Here is a 19,064-nt window from a genome sequence, read left to right as displayed (position 1 = left end):
GGGTCCAAAAGAGAGTAGCGAACCTAATTGGTCCCGAACTGCCATCTAAACTTCAGCCCCTGTCCCACCGATGTAATGTTGCATCCCTCTGCCTGTTTTACAAGCATTTTAATGGTGGATGCTCTGACGAACTACAGCCCTTGTATCCCCTCAACAAAAATATCCCCCCGACAAGCAGCGAAGTCCCACCACTACACAGTTGAGATCCCTAGATGTAAGAAAGCCTTTTACTCTAATAGCTTCTTCCCTAGAACTGCAGGACTTTGGAATTCTCTTCCGGTTTCCTGCTTCCCCAACTGTACTGACATACAGAAGTTCAAGTGTAATGTGAACAGACATCTTGCTGCTAAACTCCCTACATAGTACCCCTGCAACTTAGGTCTCTGATAGTAGCCCTCTACATCAAAGTGGCAATGTGCCTTGTTTGGGGTGAAAATGTAATTAAAAAAAAATATTAAAAAACATGGAATGGTTTCGGTGTTGCTACTTTCCTCTCCATTAATTCATTATGGTCATTTTTTTTTTTACTTAATTGACTCTGCAATCATAAAACACAATTACAAGTACTCTTCCGATTTTTTTCTGGATTTATGTAATCATGCCTATATTCATTTTTTATTTTCTTTTAAAATTAATGAGTTCTTATTCTTTTAATGAGTCAGGGCGTAAAATATTCAAAAATTGACATAATTATATGATTGTTTCTGCACTACAAAACAGGTGCTGTCGAGAATTGAACATTTTAACATGTTTAAAAAATAAACGGTAAAATGAACCACATCATGGAATTTGGAATATAGACTTTTTTGTCATTTATTTATATATGCTCTGTAGTTAACATACAATGAATTTCTTAAATAAAAGAATTGGTATAAAGGGTGAAAGATAATTGAATAAGCATATTTTTCTTAAAAACATATATTAGTGGCCTGGCAAGGCCACGGGGAAGACAACCGAAGCAGCAAAACTGAAGCTGCCTGCCAGAACACTGTATGTACAAATGTAGGCAAATTTGGGCATATTCTTTTGGTTTAAAAATATAGGGTTTTGTTTTTACCAATTGTCATAAAATCTTAACCATAGAATAGTATCTTCAAAAAGCTTGTAAAATTTCATGTAGTTTTGTCCCATAGAACCAAAGATATGAGCATTTCAATATTCAGTTTGGTTACAAGTATAGATATATCCATTGGCAATTTTATGTTTCAAATCTCAATGACTATTGATCAGAATTTAACAAATGAAGGCTCGTTGGAAAGGTGATGGCCAGAATTGTGTAGTGAGCTATTGACATTTGCCTTTAAGGTCGCACATTAAGGGGATCATCTATCATCCAGAGCCTATTTTTGTCACTTTTTATAAGTCATTTGTTTTCCTAGTTTTGCATATGAATTACAAAATATCTGATATTTCTCCAAAACCTATTGCCTTGATGGAAGGGAGACTAAAACTTGCTTCTATGGTTTCAAATGATTTAAAATAGCAGGCAGATGAGACTTGATTCTTAATATTTCTCCTCTCTTTGGTTTACATAAAGTAAATTTCACAGTGTATAAGGATTCTCTGATACTGGAGATACTCATGATCGTACCCTATTTCCAAAAGAGCAGAAATATAACATATGAGAAATATATAGCAGTGTGGACAAAATGTTATAAAATCTTTATTTAGATCTAAGGGCAGATCTTTGGTAAATGCTGCTACGGCTTTTCCTATCCTGCACTGCAGTTTGTAGTCCATAATACTTTCCTTGTTTATTGAGTAGGAAAGTTGTCAACTATAGTTATTTCTTTTTGGTCAATAAAGATATCTGTAGGTGTCTGATGTGTCTCAAAGAGCATGTTTTGAGGTTTATAGGCAGTGATATAGAGACCAACGCTCCTTGCTTCAGCTTGGACCGTGTTGACAATGTCTAGGTCAGTGGTCTAGGTCACTACTAATGCAGCAATATTATCTGCATAGCCTAGAACAGAAGTTTATGCTCATTGACGCAGATTATACCCGACTGTCCTTCTTTGCCTACCCAATCAATGGCAAAAAATAATAGCAAAAGCAAACACCCTTGACAAATTCCAGCGATCACCACAAGCCAATCATCGAAATCATATTTTGTTTGTAAGCAATATTTAGAATTTGTATACATTTACTTTATTGTAGTGATGATTTTTTTTGACCGGGTATACTCGTATAAGATCTTCCAGAGTAATGGCCAGTGAATGCTGTCAAAATGCCTTGGAAAAATCTATAAAACTGATGGAAAGAGACTTTTGTAAATTATGTTTCTCAATTCTATTGTGCAACGTAAAAATTTCTTTTGCACAAGAACATTTTGCCCAAAATCTTGCTTGTTGTTCGTATGGTCTTGGTCAACCACATCACACATGGTTCAGGATCATTTAGTATGGTATAGAGAGACAAGCCACCACCACTTGTGATCCACCTTGCAAAAATCCTGGTTTGGTGACTTATCACATTTTAGATTTTAATGACTAAGCAGATTTCATCCTTGGTAAATTCATTGATGGGAGAAGAGTGGAAGGTTCCTTGGTGACTGCTCGGGTGGGTGACTCCAGGCTGTTTAATACTTTTTAGAAGTGTTCAGCCTATCTAGCTAACTTGTTTTCTCTTTTTGAGAGCAATGTTCCATGTTTTGCTTTTATAGGACCTGAAACTGCTTATGATCTTTTTAGCAATTGTGTATACGGTTCTCCTGTCGTTGTATATTTCAACTATCTTGGCCTCCTCTACCATGTGGTATGACATGGTATTTTCATTTTGTCCCACCAGTTAACTGAGCCTGGTGTAGCATCCAATAAAACAATATTGTTTTTTTTTCTGTTTCTTTAGTTTAATTTCGGCAATCAACATATAGTGGTCGTAATTGTCTGTATTTTTGAGATGAGGTGTTTTCATTGATTGAGATTTTCGGACTGACTATAACAACCAAGATGAGGAAGTCAGTCCGAAAATCTCAATCAATATAGTGGTCGCTACAAATTTTAGCACCTCAATTCCTACATCTAGCAAATGGGCTGTTCTCTGTTCTAGACTAATGGCGATGTGGTCTGTCTATATTTCAAAAAATATTGTTCATGCTAAAAATTTGGATGAACCTGTCCCCATTGTCTGTGTGGTTTCCAAAAACATGGGGATCAAGTACATATTCAAACCCAATTCTGTTTCCTCCAATCTGTGCATTTATGTCACTCATGATGAGAAGTGGTTAATCTTGCTTTTATTAAGCATTCATTAGATGGCCATTCCTCAAGAGCACCGTTGGAAGCTTTGTCCACGGTGATTGCAACGCCACTTTGATGAATCGCATCTTGTCAACCTGAGGATAGGATGTTTTGATGTATAAACTTCCCGGAATAAGTCTAGTGGATTTCACTTAGATTCAGAATGTTCAAGTTGTAACTTTGCAGTTCTTTGATTTGTGCAAGTTTGAATGATTGGTATAGAGTCCTCATGTATCTAATGCGTGTGATTGATTTTGCAGAAAGAATTCTGGTTTTTGAGATGCCGACTTCCTCAGTTAGACTTTCGATGCTATTGTTCTGGGTGCCTTGAACTTAAATTTAGCATATTTACACTATTTTTATTGCTTTTTTTTGTTTGTTTTAAAGTAACTGGTCACTAGCCTGTTGTCAAACTACAAACATTCCAAAATAGAGGAAGTCTCTAGTGGAATTGCAAATTGATCACCATAAATTAAGATGTGGGTCAACTTCAACTTCTTAAGATTTAAATCTGGTTTCTATGTTGTTATTTTATTTATTTATTTGCCACTTTCAATTATCAGAATCTTAATTTTATCAATTTTTGTTTTATATCTTTTGGGACTTTGGTATTTTCATATATAAGAATATATGAAAATACCAACGTTTCAAAAGATATCAAACAAAAATTGGTAAAATTTGCACCTAATGTTTTGTTTACTTTTTTATTTATCTTTTACCATTGTACATATATCCTTGTTAAATATGGCATTCATGTTGTACTTTTTGTGATCCAACATCACAATACATCTGAACTTTCATTTTTTTATTTTGCATATTTTAGTAAGATGTTCTGATTTTCTACATTTTATACAATCATGTAGTATGGATGTTTTCTGTTCCCATTGATGTTTTTTTATATTTTTTATTATTGTTTCCTCCTTTCTTTAGCACTGTGTGGCCTGTCCTAATTGTTTTTCTAGGTTATAGTCTGGTTCTCCAAAAATTGTTTAAATTTCTACTGACTTATGTTCTCACACAATAATTGAATCTGATTTTTCTTTTGGGACATTCCATGCCAAATCATCCAGTAAAAGATCGAACCCCCTCAGAATTTTTTTTTTATCCTTTTGACCCCTGTAAGATATACATAAGTTATGATGAACGGCCAAATTTCAGACCAAGTAATCAATGGGAACCCTGTTTTTGAGCCCAGCCAAAATAAGACCAAGAGGTCAAAAAAGGACTGTCCTGACGGGACTACCCATTGTTACAAAATTATAAAGTTTTTGTAAAGTATTTTGTTTCCGGCCTAGAAAATTGCACCTATGAGGGTTTTTTGACAGAGGAATCTGAAAACCAACTTTAGAAAGTCAAGGGAGTTCATCTTGTGGAACTTTTGCTCGTTTATATGCTGACACAACTTCCGCAGGAACCCCCAAAAGGGCATAACATTGGGGGTAAAAAAAAGACCACTCTAGGGGCCAAACATGATATCTGTCTTAATATTTAGAAAGCCAAATGATAACTTTCAGAATATATATAGGTTCGTACTTTGTTTTTTTTTCTTCACATTGAAATATAATGCTGAAAGCTGACAATTTAAAAAAAAAATTGTAGTTGAAAATGCTCAATTTTCGTCTAATCTATATATCAATACGCTTGTAACTATCTATCTATCTATGTGTGTCACACTTTCCGGCAAATTTGATTGGTTGAGAAGATTTTATTCTGGAATAGCGGATTACACATTAAACGAACGCTCTAGGCAGAGATCAAATATTAAAAAAAATAAAATATTTAAAAATCTGTTTTTTCTCTCTCTGCCTTGAGGGTTCCATGTTAGTTCAACATCTTCATGTCCAGGATGATCTCCAACTGGTTCAGGCAGACCAAACATGTTGCAATTCATGCCATTTTCCATGAATAAGGTATTCAGAAAGTGGAGAGCAACATTTTCAGCAGTTATGTTATCATATCTAAGCAGCAGATCTTCGATCATAAAATGCTTATTCTCATTCCATAAATGCAGAGCATTCACGGGCTGGTTCAAGACGCACATCATTTTTAATTTTTAATTAACGAAAACTGCGTTTCCCTCTCTATCTCTCTCTCTCTCTCTCACACTCTGTGTGTCTATCTATCTATCTATCGCTCCCTCCCTCCCTCTCTCTCTCTCTCTCTCTCTCTCTCTCTCTCTCAAACAAACAAATGTAAAGAAAAATAAATAAGCTAAAAATTAAATAAAACTTTTGAAAATATTTTTAAATAAACATATTTATAAAACATAAATGAAGATGTATTTATTGAGAATATTTGGAGCACTAATATCGTGATTTTGGTATATACATATTTACATACATTTTACCTACCGTACTCTTCATTTACTATTTAAAAAGAAATAGTACACAGGGTGAATTCGTCGGCCAGGGCAGTAAAGGGTTAATGTAAATGTTTCAAGGTACGGATATGTGATGGGATAATTTGTATGTGAAAAAAAAAGAAAAGAAAACGTGAAATTTTCACGGGTCCAGCTAGTGTTGATAAATATAAGAAAGCTTTATGGCTGCCTGGATGTAATGTAGAAGTATATATGTGTTTATCTAATGATTTTATATTTCAGTTGTTAAATTCTCTAGCTCTTGGACAAAAGTTCAATGTTTTTTTCTTCATTTTTATGACTGAACTTAAATGCTCGATTGAAGTTGAATGAGCAATTTATGCAGAACCTTGTCCAAATGATACCAAACAAATCTACACCATATCTGAAAAAATGTTGTCTTTATTTGTTCTTAATATAGAATAAATTTCTAGGGGGGAAAAAGAAGTCATTTCGATCATTTTTTTAAATTTTACGATACTTTGAAGTCACAAAATTTATGAATTTTTTCCAGACATTGTATTACATGACTAAAAGTGTATTTTTCTCACAAAAACTGAAAAAAGTGTCCAAAAATCATTTTAAGTTCTTCTCTTTGTCTATTTTCTAGTTTGTCAATGACAAAAATTTACTTATTTATTTACAAAATAAATAATAAACCAGTTTCTTTTCCGGGAGATTTGATTAAATTTTTAACAATTCTGGTGAAAACCAGGCAATAATCAGATTGTTTTACCAAAATTATGTTGATTTTTTTTTTTTTTTTTTTTTTTTTTTTTGCACAATTCATAAAATATCTAGAGTTTAATGCATATACTATCAATAAAAGTGCCCGTACGGAAATATATATATATATATATATATATGTGTGAAAAATGAAAAACCAAAAAGTGTTCAAATATTCATCAATGTTTCATTTTGATTTAAAGACTTTCTCAAGATGATTGGGTTGAAAAAAAGAATAGAAGCCATGATGTGAAAATATGTGATATAAAAAGAATGTTTTTGATTCATTTGCAAACAATATATACATATTGTTTTTGTTAGTAATTTTACCATAACATGAATATTTGTTTCAATTTTTAGCTGCATATGAAAATGAATGAAATTGCCAAAGTGACGGTTTCCCAAAAGCAAATCTTTGCAGCTATCTTCGAATATAGCTCACAAGAATTCAATGGGGCCCAGTCAAGGGCTATGCAGCCTAAAACACTAGAAAAGAGATATTTTCTTAATCTTGATATTTTTGTGTAGTAGACTCATCATTATTCTCCAAAACATTCAAATTGCTAGCGCAAACACTAATCCTACTTTCTATTTCCACAAATCAGTGATGAGTGTGCAGATCAGTACAAGAATTACAAAAACTTTATAAACTTCTGCCACCACAATGTTGACTTTGGATTCCAAGCTTTGTGGTCCTTTTTTGCCACTAGCCATGGGAAGTCCCCTGGCGATGGCATAGGAGGTACAGTCAAATGGAAGATGGCAAGAACAAGTTTGCAGAGATCTGTTTATGACCAGAACTTGACATTCAAGGGAGTGGTAGAAGGTCTGTCAGGAGGAGCTGAAGATAATCCTCTTCTTTTCAATTTACAAAGAGGATATGGTTGCTGTTCGGGAGAGGATGGAAAAGCGATATGCTGAAGGCAACACAGTGTCAGGTACTCGAAGCTGTCATCACTTTGAGCCAGCATCAACTCCTTCAATTAGGGGTAAACAGTTCAGATTAAGAACTATACTTTCTTGACAATGCCTACATCAGAAGAGATGAAGAAGTTCCTTCAACTAAATGACTATGCAGCATGCTTGTTTGATGGGTACTGGTGGATAGTCCTTATTGATCAAGTGAATTTGAAAAATAAAGACGTCACATGCAAATTCATGCATCCTCATGGTCCAACCCAGAACAATAGCTTTCACTAGCCATGTAGAGAGGATAATGCATAGGTGCCGTTTGGAAAATTCATTATGAAAATTGACCCACCCAATTGTACATCAAATAGTGAACGACAATTTAAGATAAATAAAAATCATTTTAGCCATATAAACCATACATTTAGAAATATGTAACATTTTAATTTCGTGTTCATTATTTTAGTTCATTATTCTCTACATTTTTCCAGATTTATTGAGGGGGACTTATGTTTTGAGGCATGTCAAACTTGGACTTAGTTATTTTTCAAAAAACAGTGTGCACTCATGGAGAGGGACAACACATGCGCTTTTGGACAAGGTTTCATATAACTTCAATCAAGCGTTCAAATTCAATCATAAAAATGAAGAAAAAACATTGAACTTTTATCTAAGAGTAAAAGAATTTAACAACTGAAATATGAAATCATAAGACATATATACTTCTAAATTACACCCAGGCAGCCAAAAAACTTTCTTATATTTGTCAACATTAAACGAAAATTGAGCATTTTCAACTACAATTTTTTTTTAAATTGTCAACTTTTGGCGTTAAATTTCAATGTGAAAAAATAAAAAACAAAGTACGAACCTATATATATATATATATATATATATATGTATATATATATATATATTCTGAAAGTTATCTTTTGCCTTTCTAAATATTAAAACAGATATCATCTTTGACCTCTAGAGTGGTCTTTTTTTTAACCCCCAAAGTTATACCCTTTTGGGGGGTTCCTGTGGAAGTTGTGTCAGCATATAAATGAGCAAAAAAGTTCCACAAGATAAACTCCCCTGATTTTCTAAAGTTTATTTTCAGATTCCCTTTCAAAAAACCCTCATAGGGGCAATTTTCTAGGTTAGAAACTAAATACTTTTCAAAAACTTTATAATTTTGTAACATCACAACAGTCCTCTTTTGACCTCTTGGCCTTATTTGGTTGGGCTCAAAAACCGGGTTCCCATTGATTGCTGAATCCGAAATTTGGCAGTTCATCATAACTTATATATATCTTACAGAATAAAATATTGTGAGAGGGGTGGTAAAGTGGCCTGGATGATTTGGCATTGAATGTTCCTTTTGTTTAAACTTGAAGAATTTGTGTTTGGGAAGATAAATTTTTTCTTGGCTATCAGTACTATAACATTGTGACCTTTTCACTAACTTTCAATAGTTTGTATTTCTATTATTCTTTATCAAAATGAAATGTTCACTCATATGCAAGTTACTAACATTTTTAAAGGACATTTTTACTTTCTATCTTTTCTGCTTTTGTATTTGTGTTGGAGGTTTCAAAATAGAGCTTGAATCGCTCTCTCTCTGCTTTTCTCATTTCTCACTGTTTTCCATTATAGAAAAGTTTTTTCTAGTATTTTAGGCTCCATAGCCCTTAACTGGGCCCCATTGAATTCTTGCGTGCATTTCTTTATACATGAATCACAATCTGGATTCTTTATTCAAACTCATGACAATAAGTGATAAGCTACAGATTCATATAAAGTGATGAATATCAATTAGACGGAATGTAACAGAGTATGGCAGCTATATGCAAATACGGAGCCATGTGAAAAATGATATCGTGTTAGGACTTTAAAAAGGAGAGGTCATGTTAGAGATGACACAACTGTAAAGAGAAGTCATGCATGGCAGGAGAATGAGGAAATAAATGTTGTGGTTACAAAAAAAAATGGGGTCAAGTTATTACTTGTCATGTTTCTTGTGACATACTCTGCTACGTGTTGGGTCTACATGTGTAAACATATGTAATGTGATGGTAATATTGATATGAATGGTATTAGGAGCATGTCCCAGTATACAGATGATTTAACCTTATCATAGCCAAATGCCATATTAGTTAGCAAAAGTCTGAATATCAACATAGTAATTTTAAATTCATTTTCATCTGTCAAAATTGTTGAGAACATTTTTTACTGAATATAATAAAAATTACTTTTGTAAATTGTTTTTCTTTTTTATCTTACTTTGAATTGATTACTTTTTAATTTTGTAATATTTGTTTGTATAAAATGTTTACACTTTACAACAATAAAAAAGTTGTTTTTTATAAATTTTGTTTTTACTTATTAATATTGAAAACAATTTTTGCTTATCATTTTAGGTTCCAAACTCAACAAGAAAGTGAAAAATCGACATAGTTCTTCCTATGATGGCATCTTAGTTTCTCAGCTTATTGCAGAAAGAGAGAAATTGAAACTGGCATCCTCATTTAACTCAACTATGCTTAATACAAAAACTGCAAATGGAAATCATAATTCTCAGTCAACAACACTGTTACCATCATGTACTACTACTATTACTACTACTACACAACAAACTTTAACAGCAAATCAAGCCAAAAAATGTCCTTTCATTTTAAACTTACAACAAAATAATCCTTTATCCCAAGTGCAAATAGAAGGATTTAAAGATCCAAATAAAAAAACTATTTCTGATCAGATGAATGGATCAAGCAAAGTTAATACTAATGTAGATCACAGCCATCCAAACAACATTCAAACTCCAATTTTACATTTACAAAACAGTTCACCATTTGCAACACTTGGTGTTCAGCCTCATCCACTCACTATCCAAACTGTCTTTCCTCCTGAGCAATTAAAACATCCTTTGATTGTACAACCATCAACTCTCAACACACTTTCTGCTGCTACTAATCCTGCCTTTAGTTCATATCAGAATTCAGCTACTACTACTACTACTACTACTTCTACTACTTCTACTACTCTAAACTTACAACTATCTGAAAATGCAGTTTTGGCCACACCAACTGGATTTTATCCTGAAATGAATCAGGCTAATTCTATGTTGTTACACATGCAAATAGCTGGGAATCAAAAGTTTGCATCACCTCTTGTTACTCCAAACTCTGTGTCGGGAATGTACACAAATAATATTTCTACTAATTTATTCTGTCCTATCACAGATGTTGCTTCACCTGACCCTATATTAAATTGTAAAGTTAAACATAATCTTAAAAAGGATAAAAAAGAATGCCAAAACATGAAAGGCAAATCATCTTTATTAATGTCGAAGAATAGTCCTGCTTCTTTTTTAGACAATCCGACTGGTTATCTTGCCCAACAAACAGAAATAGTTAATTGTTCCATGACTTCATCAATTAAATCTGATGAGTTTGAAGAATCTAATTTGGATCATTCTGTATATTCTCAAAAGTCGGTTGTAGGTTTTGGAAGAGAAAATTTAGGGCATCAGTCAGATCAACCAGCTTCTCCATCTTTTAGTACATTCTCTGTTAGTGAAAGTAATTCAACTCTCTCTCCTTGTAAAATAATGGCTCACAAAAAGACTAAAAATTCTATTTGTTTGCCTTCCACTGGCCATCAGAAAATTTTAGCATCTCCATTGAAGTCTGCAGTCAATTCTGAGTTGTTCCCAAACCATGATGTAAATAATTGTTTACTACCACAACTTGTGGGAGAAACAGAGATTTTAAATCCAACTGTAATGACAAGTCCTGCCATTTCATGTAAAAAATCCAAATTTCAATCAAATTCTACTGAGGTGATTGGTAATAACGTAACTGAAACAGAAACCCTTGATTTTGTCACCATAAATACAAAGTCAACAAATTGTTTAAAAACTCACCCTAATAATAATCTTTCCAAAAGTAGTAGTTGTGATACTTGTCAAACCGCACAGTTTATAGTTGATGATGATAATTCTTCACAAAGTCTCACTTCAAATTGTTTGCAGCAAATCTTTAATCAAGCATCAGATTTCCCTGCAAGTAACTTGTTATCTGCTGCTGCCCGAGCTCAGATAATTCGAACAAGTTCACCTATGAATGTACTTTTCAACCAACAAATTATAAATCCTCCTCATATCAATCAGCCTCTCCAGGTAAACTTTAATCTCTCTCCAAGTAACACAACTATTTTATCACCTAGTCTATCTACTACAATAGCATCAAAAATACCAATTTCTATAACAAACTGTTTTGGCCTTACTTCTGTACAGAATGCACCATTGATATTTCAACAGGCTGGTTCCTCATCTTTGAATGGAATAGTTTGTGGTTCTACAGTTTCACAGAATTTGACTGCTGGTACTGCCTTAACAAACTTGCTACAAAATCCTCATACAAATGTAATTAATCAAGCCTCTGTAACTGCAGCATCTCAAGTTACCTTTGCCAGTACATTGCAAACCGTATTGACTTCTCCAGATACAAAATCAACTGTCTCATCTTTTAATTGTAGTCACAAGGAGAGTTTAATTCAAAATACACCCTTAACATCTGATAATGCAGCAGTAAAAAATGTAGACTGTTCCATAAATAAGAATTATTTGAAACAAAATAGTCCTAACTTAAAAGCTAATGTGGAAGATGTTTCAGAAAAAGGATTTACTAATATTGATGCATGTATTCTACCTGGTCTAACTCAATGTATTAATCCACAATTTACAAATCTGAGTGTCAATTTTATGAATAGCAACCAATTTCCATTTGTTGCTATGAATACACCTATGCCTCCAATCTCATTGCCTATGGTAACAACTGTTACAAATTCCATCACTCAACTTATTCCAACAGTTGGAATTTCACAGACATCTCTCAATCAGTCACCTCTTGTGCATGTTGTGGGGGCTCTTGGTACTCAGTCTGCTGGTAGTAACCCATTACTAATTGCTGGACCATTGACTGTCAGTGGCTCTAGCCAACAACAAATTGGATTGTTACATTCACAACTTGCTGATAATGTAACCACAAATATTGTCAACCAGGCAAAAGGACTAAGCCCTCAACTCTCTTCAAATTTATCTACTGCTTGTGCTGATGTTAACAATGACAATCCATCTACTGATTGTCACCCTAAGGTTACTGCGACTCCGGTTTCTTTATCTCAAAGCAAAATCTATCCACCAAAATGTTGCGCAGAGGGTGCTCTCCCACATGCTCCGTTTTGTTTTGTGCATTCTCGATTGGCTAACAGTAACAAAACTACCATTGACAAATCTACCTCGCCAGTTGTAAACAATCTATCACCATTTTCAACTGCTCAGTTTGTTGTGTTGCCAAATATGCAATTGCCTTTATTACAGATTCTAGGGACAGCTGTTTCAGATGATTATAACAAAGTGAATTTTTCTGCTAGTCCTTTCATGAATCATACTTTGGAAATGCCAACATTGGTCAGTCCTAGCCATGGGAGCGGCTATGAGAGTGGTAGCAGTTTTTACAGTTTGTCTCCACACTGGACAGGCGGTACCAATTTATCTATCCCATTACAAACAATCCATTTGCAACAGCAATTATTACAAATCAATCAATTGAATCATACAACACCGACTTTTTATGTGGAGAAATCAAACTCAGAACCAAGGAACAATGGTGAAGTTATGGAAACTCATGTAGGAGAGTATTCCAATGTGAATTCTTGTTTAGAAAATCCGGATAAGTTTGTCTGTGTTAATAAACTCTCTCCTGCTGACAAAGACAATGCCAGTATATTAGAATCAGTCATTCCATGTTGTGATGGTGTTGCACAGGAAGAAGCAATTGAACCAGAAATCAGAAAACCGTCCATAGTTCCTTCAAAAGGATTAAATCCATCTACACCTATTTCTAATGTAACTGAACCTAATTTTGCTCTTTCAGAAGAATCTTTATTGAATGGCCTTCTTGATAAGAATTTTGCTGTAGCTTTGCATGAAAACATAAGTAACTGTGCAAGCTCATCATCACCTGCTTCATATGATTGCAATCATCCATTTGATAAACGTTTATTATCAGAAGTTCATGATTTTTATTCAAAAAATTCTTTCTATTGTGATGGCAAAAACAATATGCAAGAATCCTTAAAAACTCAAAGTGAAATGTTTGAGCAAAATAGATTTTTCTTAAAAAGAATGACAAATCACTGCACTTTGAAACAAACAAACACTGAAGTATCTGAAACTAAAGCAAAACCTGACTATTTACAATATTGTCATGAAAGTTGTTCTAAAAATGTGTCTGAAATTAAATCTGATGTGTCTGTGGAACAGTATGAACTTTCTGCTGAAGAAGTTCCCATGTCTTGTTATTCTGAGGATTCTTCTTCTTCTTCCAATCATTCATCGGGTGGAAACCTGAACATTTCTCAAAATTTAGATGGTCCTTTACTGAAAAAATTTACTGTGTATAACAGTGCTTCGGTGTTAAACAATGATGAGTCTGAAGTTTGGGAAGAGCCACAGCAATCGAAAATCAATACTGATATGGCTGTTGAAGAATTTCAATTCAGTAATACTGGAAAGTTCCATTGTTCAGGTGAAATGAATAATTTAATGACTGAAAATCACGTCTCATATCCTGAAAGAAAATCTGTTATTTGTGATAATGATGAGAAACCAAATTTACTTGATGGTTTCTATTCTAATAATAAAACTATTTCTCATCAAACAGAAAGAATACATTCACGAGGAATGAAACGACTTCGAGAACATTGTCAAAATCATCAAATATTTGATGGTGAGAAATTTAAAAAATATTATTTTTATTTTGGACTTTATATGCATCTTTTTTATTATTATTATTTTTAAAAAATTGTTCTAACAAAATTGAATTATCACAAGTTTACTTAATCTTTTAAAAGTAGCTAAATTTGTTTTTAAAAAAATTTACAGATTGCAATTTAGAAAATATAGATTTTAGATGACATATTAAAAGTAAATTCAACTAGAGTGAACATTATTTTATTTATGAATATTTTAGTTTCTTATATATTACAAAAATGTGTACACATTACAAAACAAAACTTCAAAATGTTTAAAACTTATGAATAATTAAGTATTTGATAAATTGTTATTAATTTTTTTTTTTTACAATGAAATAGCTTTTGACAGTAAATACTGAAAGTTGCTTAGTATTGTTTTTTTTGTTTTTTTTTTCTTTAATGATGTTTATCCATCACTTGCAAAAATAACCATCATCACACAATTGTTCTGTGGGTCCCAAGATGGCTTGTCAAACCAAATTCTGAAGTATCCTCCCACATGTGGGACACCTGTGGGATTATTCTCTACCATAGATGCTGACAGCTGTCTTTTTGAATGGTACATTTCCTCTTGTATTCTTTAATGCATGCAGATTGAGCAATTATAGCCCCTTTATGGCTTCTAGAACAGCAGCAACATCTGTAATGGGTTCTTTTCTACGAGTTAGAATACAAGCCAAACTGTTTTAAGGAGACCTTCAGGCTGTCTTTGAACCGTTTCTGCTGTCCTCCTACAGTTCTTTTCCTTTGGACAGCTCACTGTAAAGAAGCGGTTTTAAATTGAATCTTATATGCAGCATATATGATCTGCCGAACATACCTGACACTACTTGCAATATGGTGTGTACTGACAGGAAGTTTGACCAGGCTAAAATCGCTGTCTGGTATCTTGTCTTGGTACTTGATTTTCAATAGTATATGAAGACAGGTAATGTGGAAATTTCTTGGTGTCTCTAGCATATACAGTCCAAGTTTTGCAAACATACATAAAGATGGTAAGAATTACCACTCTATATGCATGAAGTTTGTATTGCAGCCAAATTCCACTTTTCTCCTGCACAGTGGATCAGAAACAGCCAAAGGCAGCACTAGCCTTGTTTATCCTGCAGTTGACTTCATTCTCTATGTGTACTGCCTAAGTGAATTTGTTCACAGCTTTTTGGTGGGTTTCACAGAATTGAGATTTGAGGCTCAACATATTCTTTTCCTGGAACAAGCTGGTGTATTTCCTTAATGGTCAGACCAAAATTGTTGCACACCTCAGAAGAAACATTTACAATATGTTGCCTGTTTTGCTTTGTGTTGATATTGATCATCAGCAAACAGGTCTTGTATGATGCTGACTGCATTAATTGTTTTAAGTTGAACAATTTTCTGTCTGTCCAATAATTCATGTTTACTCTGAGGGCATCTGCAGTGAATGCTTCAGTCAGCACATCATGCTGAAGAGTGTTGGGTCATGTACACAACCCTTTTAACACTGCCATAGGCTGGGAAGTCATTGAAAGCATCTTTATCATCTATGACACAAGCCATCATGAAATTTTCTGACAATTGAGATGAATTTATCAGGACATCCAAATTTGGCCATGATCTTCCATAGACCTGATCAGCTTACAGTATTAAAGACTTTTGGCAAATCAACAAATATTGTGTAGGGTTTTGGTAATGTTCCTGACATTTTTCCTACTATGTCAACTGTACCATGCCTCACATGAAAACTACATTGACTTTCCAGGAGGAGGCTATCTTCCAAGTGCTTTGTTAAACAACTGAGCAAGAGTCTTGCAAGAATTTTCCTGGCTATGCTAAGAAAGAGATTCCTCTGTGGTTGTTGCAGCTCTGTTTCCATTCCTCTTATAGATATGCACTGTGGATGCATCATTGAATGCCTGGGGAAGTAGGCCCTTTGCTCAAAATGAAAGCAAGAGCTCATATAACTTTTTTTTGTCACTGTGAGACCACCGGTCATCTATATGAGTGTATGCCATCAGAGCCTAGAGATTTACCACAAGAAAGCTATTGTATAGCTTTTTCAACTTCCTGGATGATGGACAACTCATCAAGTATTTGGTTTGCTTCAATTTGTTGAAGTTGTGCAATCGCCTCATCATTGATTGAAGAAATCCTGTTTAGTACAGAGTTGAAGTGCTCAGCCCATCTGTTAAGATACTTGCACGCTCTGTTATCAGTATTGTCTTGTTAGCATGTAGCAGTGGAGATGTGCTGGAAGTCTGTTGTCCATATATTGTTTTTAAAATATTAACTAGTTCTTGTTTGAAAAAGCAAGTTAAAAATTTTAAATGAAATTATCAATTATATGTACAAAAGTAAATTTTCTCTGCATTTATTTAAATTTATTTTATTTATGAAAGGATTATAATAGGACTACAAAAATACTGTAACAAATGTTTTCATTAGTCTCTATGGATTCTTTCATATTCTATAACCTATTTTTCTTTACAGAAAAATAAAGGGGAAAAATTCTGATCTACCAGTATGATACAATCAGATTAATTTATATCGTGAAATATTCCATTTTTATTTTACAAAAGACATGATCAAAACAAAGTTAGCATTATTATTTTTTTTTTAATGTTTACAGTTGATCACATAGATCTAAGAAAAAAAGACGGAGATGGGGCCTTTTTAACAATTTTTTTTATAAATGTTTGATTAATGAATAAGAAAAGGAAAAGAAAAATTTACTGGCATTTTGTTCAGATATTGATGTGAGTAAGGAGAAAATAGAGGGGATAATAGTGCAAGTATGGTGGCAATGTAACAAAAATTTGTTTATATTTTGGAAAAATTGATTTGTAGGTAGAAAATATTTTTTAACCATTATTAAATCTTTTTTTCTAGAAATATGTTAGCTAAAATAGATGTGCTGTAGTAGAAACCTATTTATTTTTTGATATTGTGGTTAGATTGGGAAATGATAGCTGATTCAATGACTGCTAAGACTTTTCTTGTGGGATTCAGTGAAATTGAATATTTCGCTGAAATCTAATTTCAAGAGAATTCTGGTGACTCTTTTATGCTTGTACTTCCTTTATCAATGTTTTGTTGTTTCACCAATATTGCATTCTTTGCATTTTTAGTTGCTGCTAATGCAGTTTGTGATTGAAATTCCTAGTTTGATTTATTGCTGTGAGGTTTGTAGGTAGGTTGAAGGATCTGTGAGCATCAGAAACAGTGGGTGTTCTTTTCTGTTTGAAGGCATTTAATATAAAAGATTTTGAGTGAATTTTAAATATTTCTTGTTGAGGTGTTAGACTCTATCCTCTAAACTTGTATCTGTAAACTTGAGAAGTTGTGAACTATTTATTAGGATGTCTAGGCAACACTATGGTGTTAGATTCTTTTTCATATGTAGCATTTATGTAAAGGTCAGCAATGTCTAATTTTTTCATCATGTCTTCTGCGTTTATGTTTTAAGGGAGAAAACTATGTATGTTTTTGATATATCTAAAGCATGTAGAAAATTGGAGTAATCTATATTTAAAAGGGTCAGATTCTAGGAATTCTAAAAATATGCAAGATATGACATTGCTGAGTAACCTGTCTCTTTAAAGATCAGATCTCATGTATGGATTGTTCATGGTTTTGCCATGTAAATTTTTATTCCTTATTTTATGGCGAAGATAATCTGTTGTTTTTTTTTATATTTGTGAGGTTGATTGTGCCTAATTGTGTGTGTGTGTGGGGGGGGGGTAATACTTTTGTGATGGCTTGTACTATTGTGTTGGTTATGTAGGTATTTTCATCAGATTGTTGAGTATGTGGGTCTTCATGGTATATTTTTATGCATGATTACCATGTCCTTGTCTTTTTATATCAGTGAGTGACATGATTAACAGGTTGTGGGATAAATGGAACAAAAATTCAAATAAGAATAAGTGCGAAATATTTAAAAAATTTCAAAATACATTAAAATATTTGATAAAAAGAAAATAGATAAAAAAGATAATAATAGATAAAAGAATATATATATATATATATATATATATATATATATGCACGACTCAGGATTGAAAGGAATTTGTGCTAAAGTTCACTGCACATAACGGGTTTTTAATGAAATGGTCAGTGATTGAAGACCCATATGTGTTGGCAAGTACGTCTGTTGCTTGGTATGTCCCATTTTTGATTTTGGTAGGTACATGCTGTTGGACTCTTCCATCCAATCTTAATGTTGTTCAACCTACATAGTTGGCTCTGCAACTTCATTCAAAATTGTAAATTACATTATTGTAATGATGGTTCATGTTCTCTATGAGAACATTAATGCCATCCTCTCAAAAAGATGGTAGAACATCTTTTCAAGAGGATGCCATTAACATTCTCGTAAAGATCACGGCATGCACATTTGAAGCAAAATAACAATTTTGCACTGTTGAGCTGATTTGCTTTGCAAATTTCTCACTGTCCACAACCATGGTAAACACAGATATATTGGACATTTATTAACTGTTTGAATTTTAGTTACAGAGGACTCAGCAATTTTCCTTTCTGTAACTGGCCTAATCACATCTAAAGGGCACCCATTCTTGGATAGATTATCAGTAATTATTTTAAATTCCTCATCCAATTTTGATTTTGAGCAATGTGGACCCTAACGATGTGTTAGTGTCCAAATTAAACTGATCTTACGTTTTCGGGGGCAAAATGAATCCCAGCATGTATACAATTCTATGAATGTAGGTTTGCGGTATATAGATGTAAGGTAACTAGATGGTGTTTTTGTTACCAATACATCAAGGAAAGCTATGGATGTGTTACTCTTCTTCATAAGTATACTGTAATGTGGGATGCATCCTATTAAGGAGAAAAAATTATTTGCCTCTGTTTGATTATTGAAGAGGCAAAATGTGTCATCTACATAGCAAAAATAGACTAAGGATTTCATGGGTCCAGAGAATAATTGCTCTTCATAGAAACCCACAAAAATATTTGCCATTATCAGCCACAAAACTGAGCCCATAAACACACCTTCTATTTGCCGATACATTACATCATTGAAA

At 33.4% G+C, this 19,064-nt stretch overlaps 1 protein-coding gene across 3 annotated transcripts in view; it reads left to right on the top strand.

The window, feature by feature from the left end:
- Nucleotides 1-19,064, top strand: part of LOC145284718 (uncharacterized) — a 155,823-nt gene that overhangs the window by 119,598 nt on the left and 17,161 nt on the right. For all 3 annotated transcript variants that reach the window (XM_080133633.1, XM_080133634.1, XM_080133635.1), the window contains exon 4: nt 9,639-14,012. In XM_080133633.1, coding sequence (XP_079989759.1) covers nt 9,639-14,012 — 4,374 coding nt within the window. The remainder of the gene's footprint in view (nt 1-9,638; nt 14,013-19,064) is intronic.

This window comes from Euprymna scolopes, chromosome 9 (assembly GCF_053919585.1).
Source record: "Euprymna scolopes isolate OS-2025 chromosome 9, ASM5391958v1, whole genome shotgun sequence".
NCBI lineage: Eukaryota > Metazoa > Mollusca > Cephalopoda > Sepiida > Sepiolidae > Euprymna > Euprymna scolopes.
The sequence above is the reverse complement of the archived record's forward strand: the minus strand, read 5'-3'. Positions and strand labels throughout refer to the sequence as shown.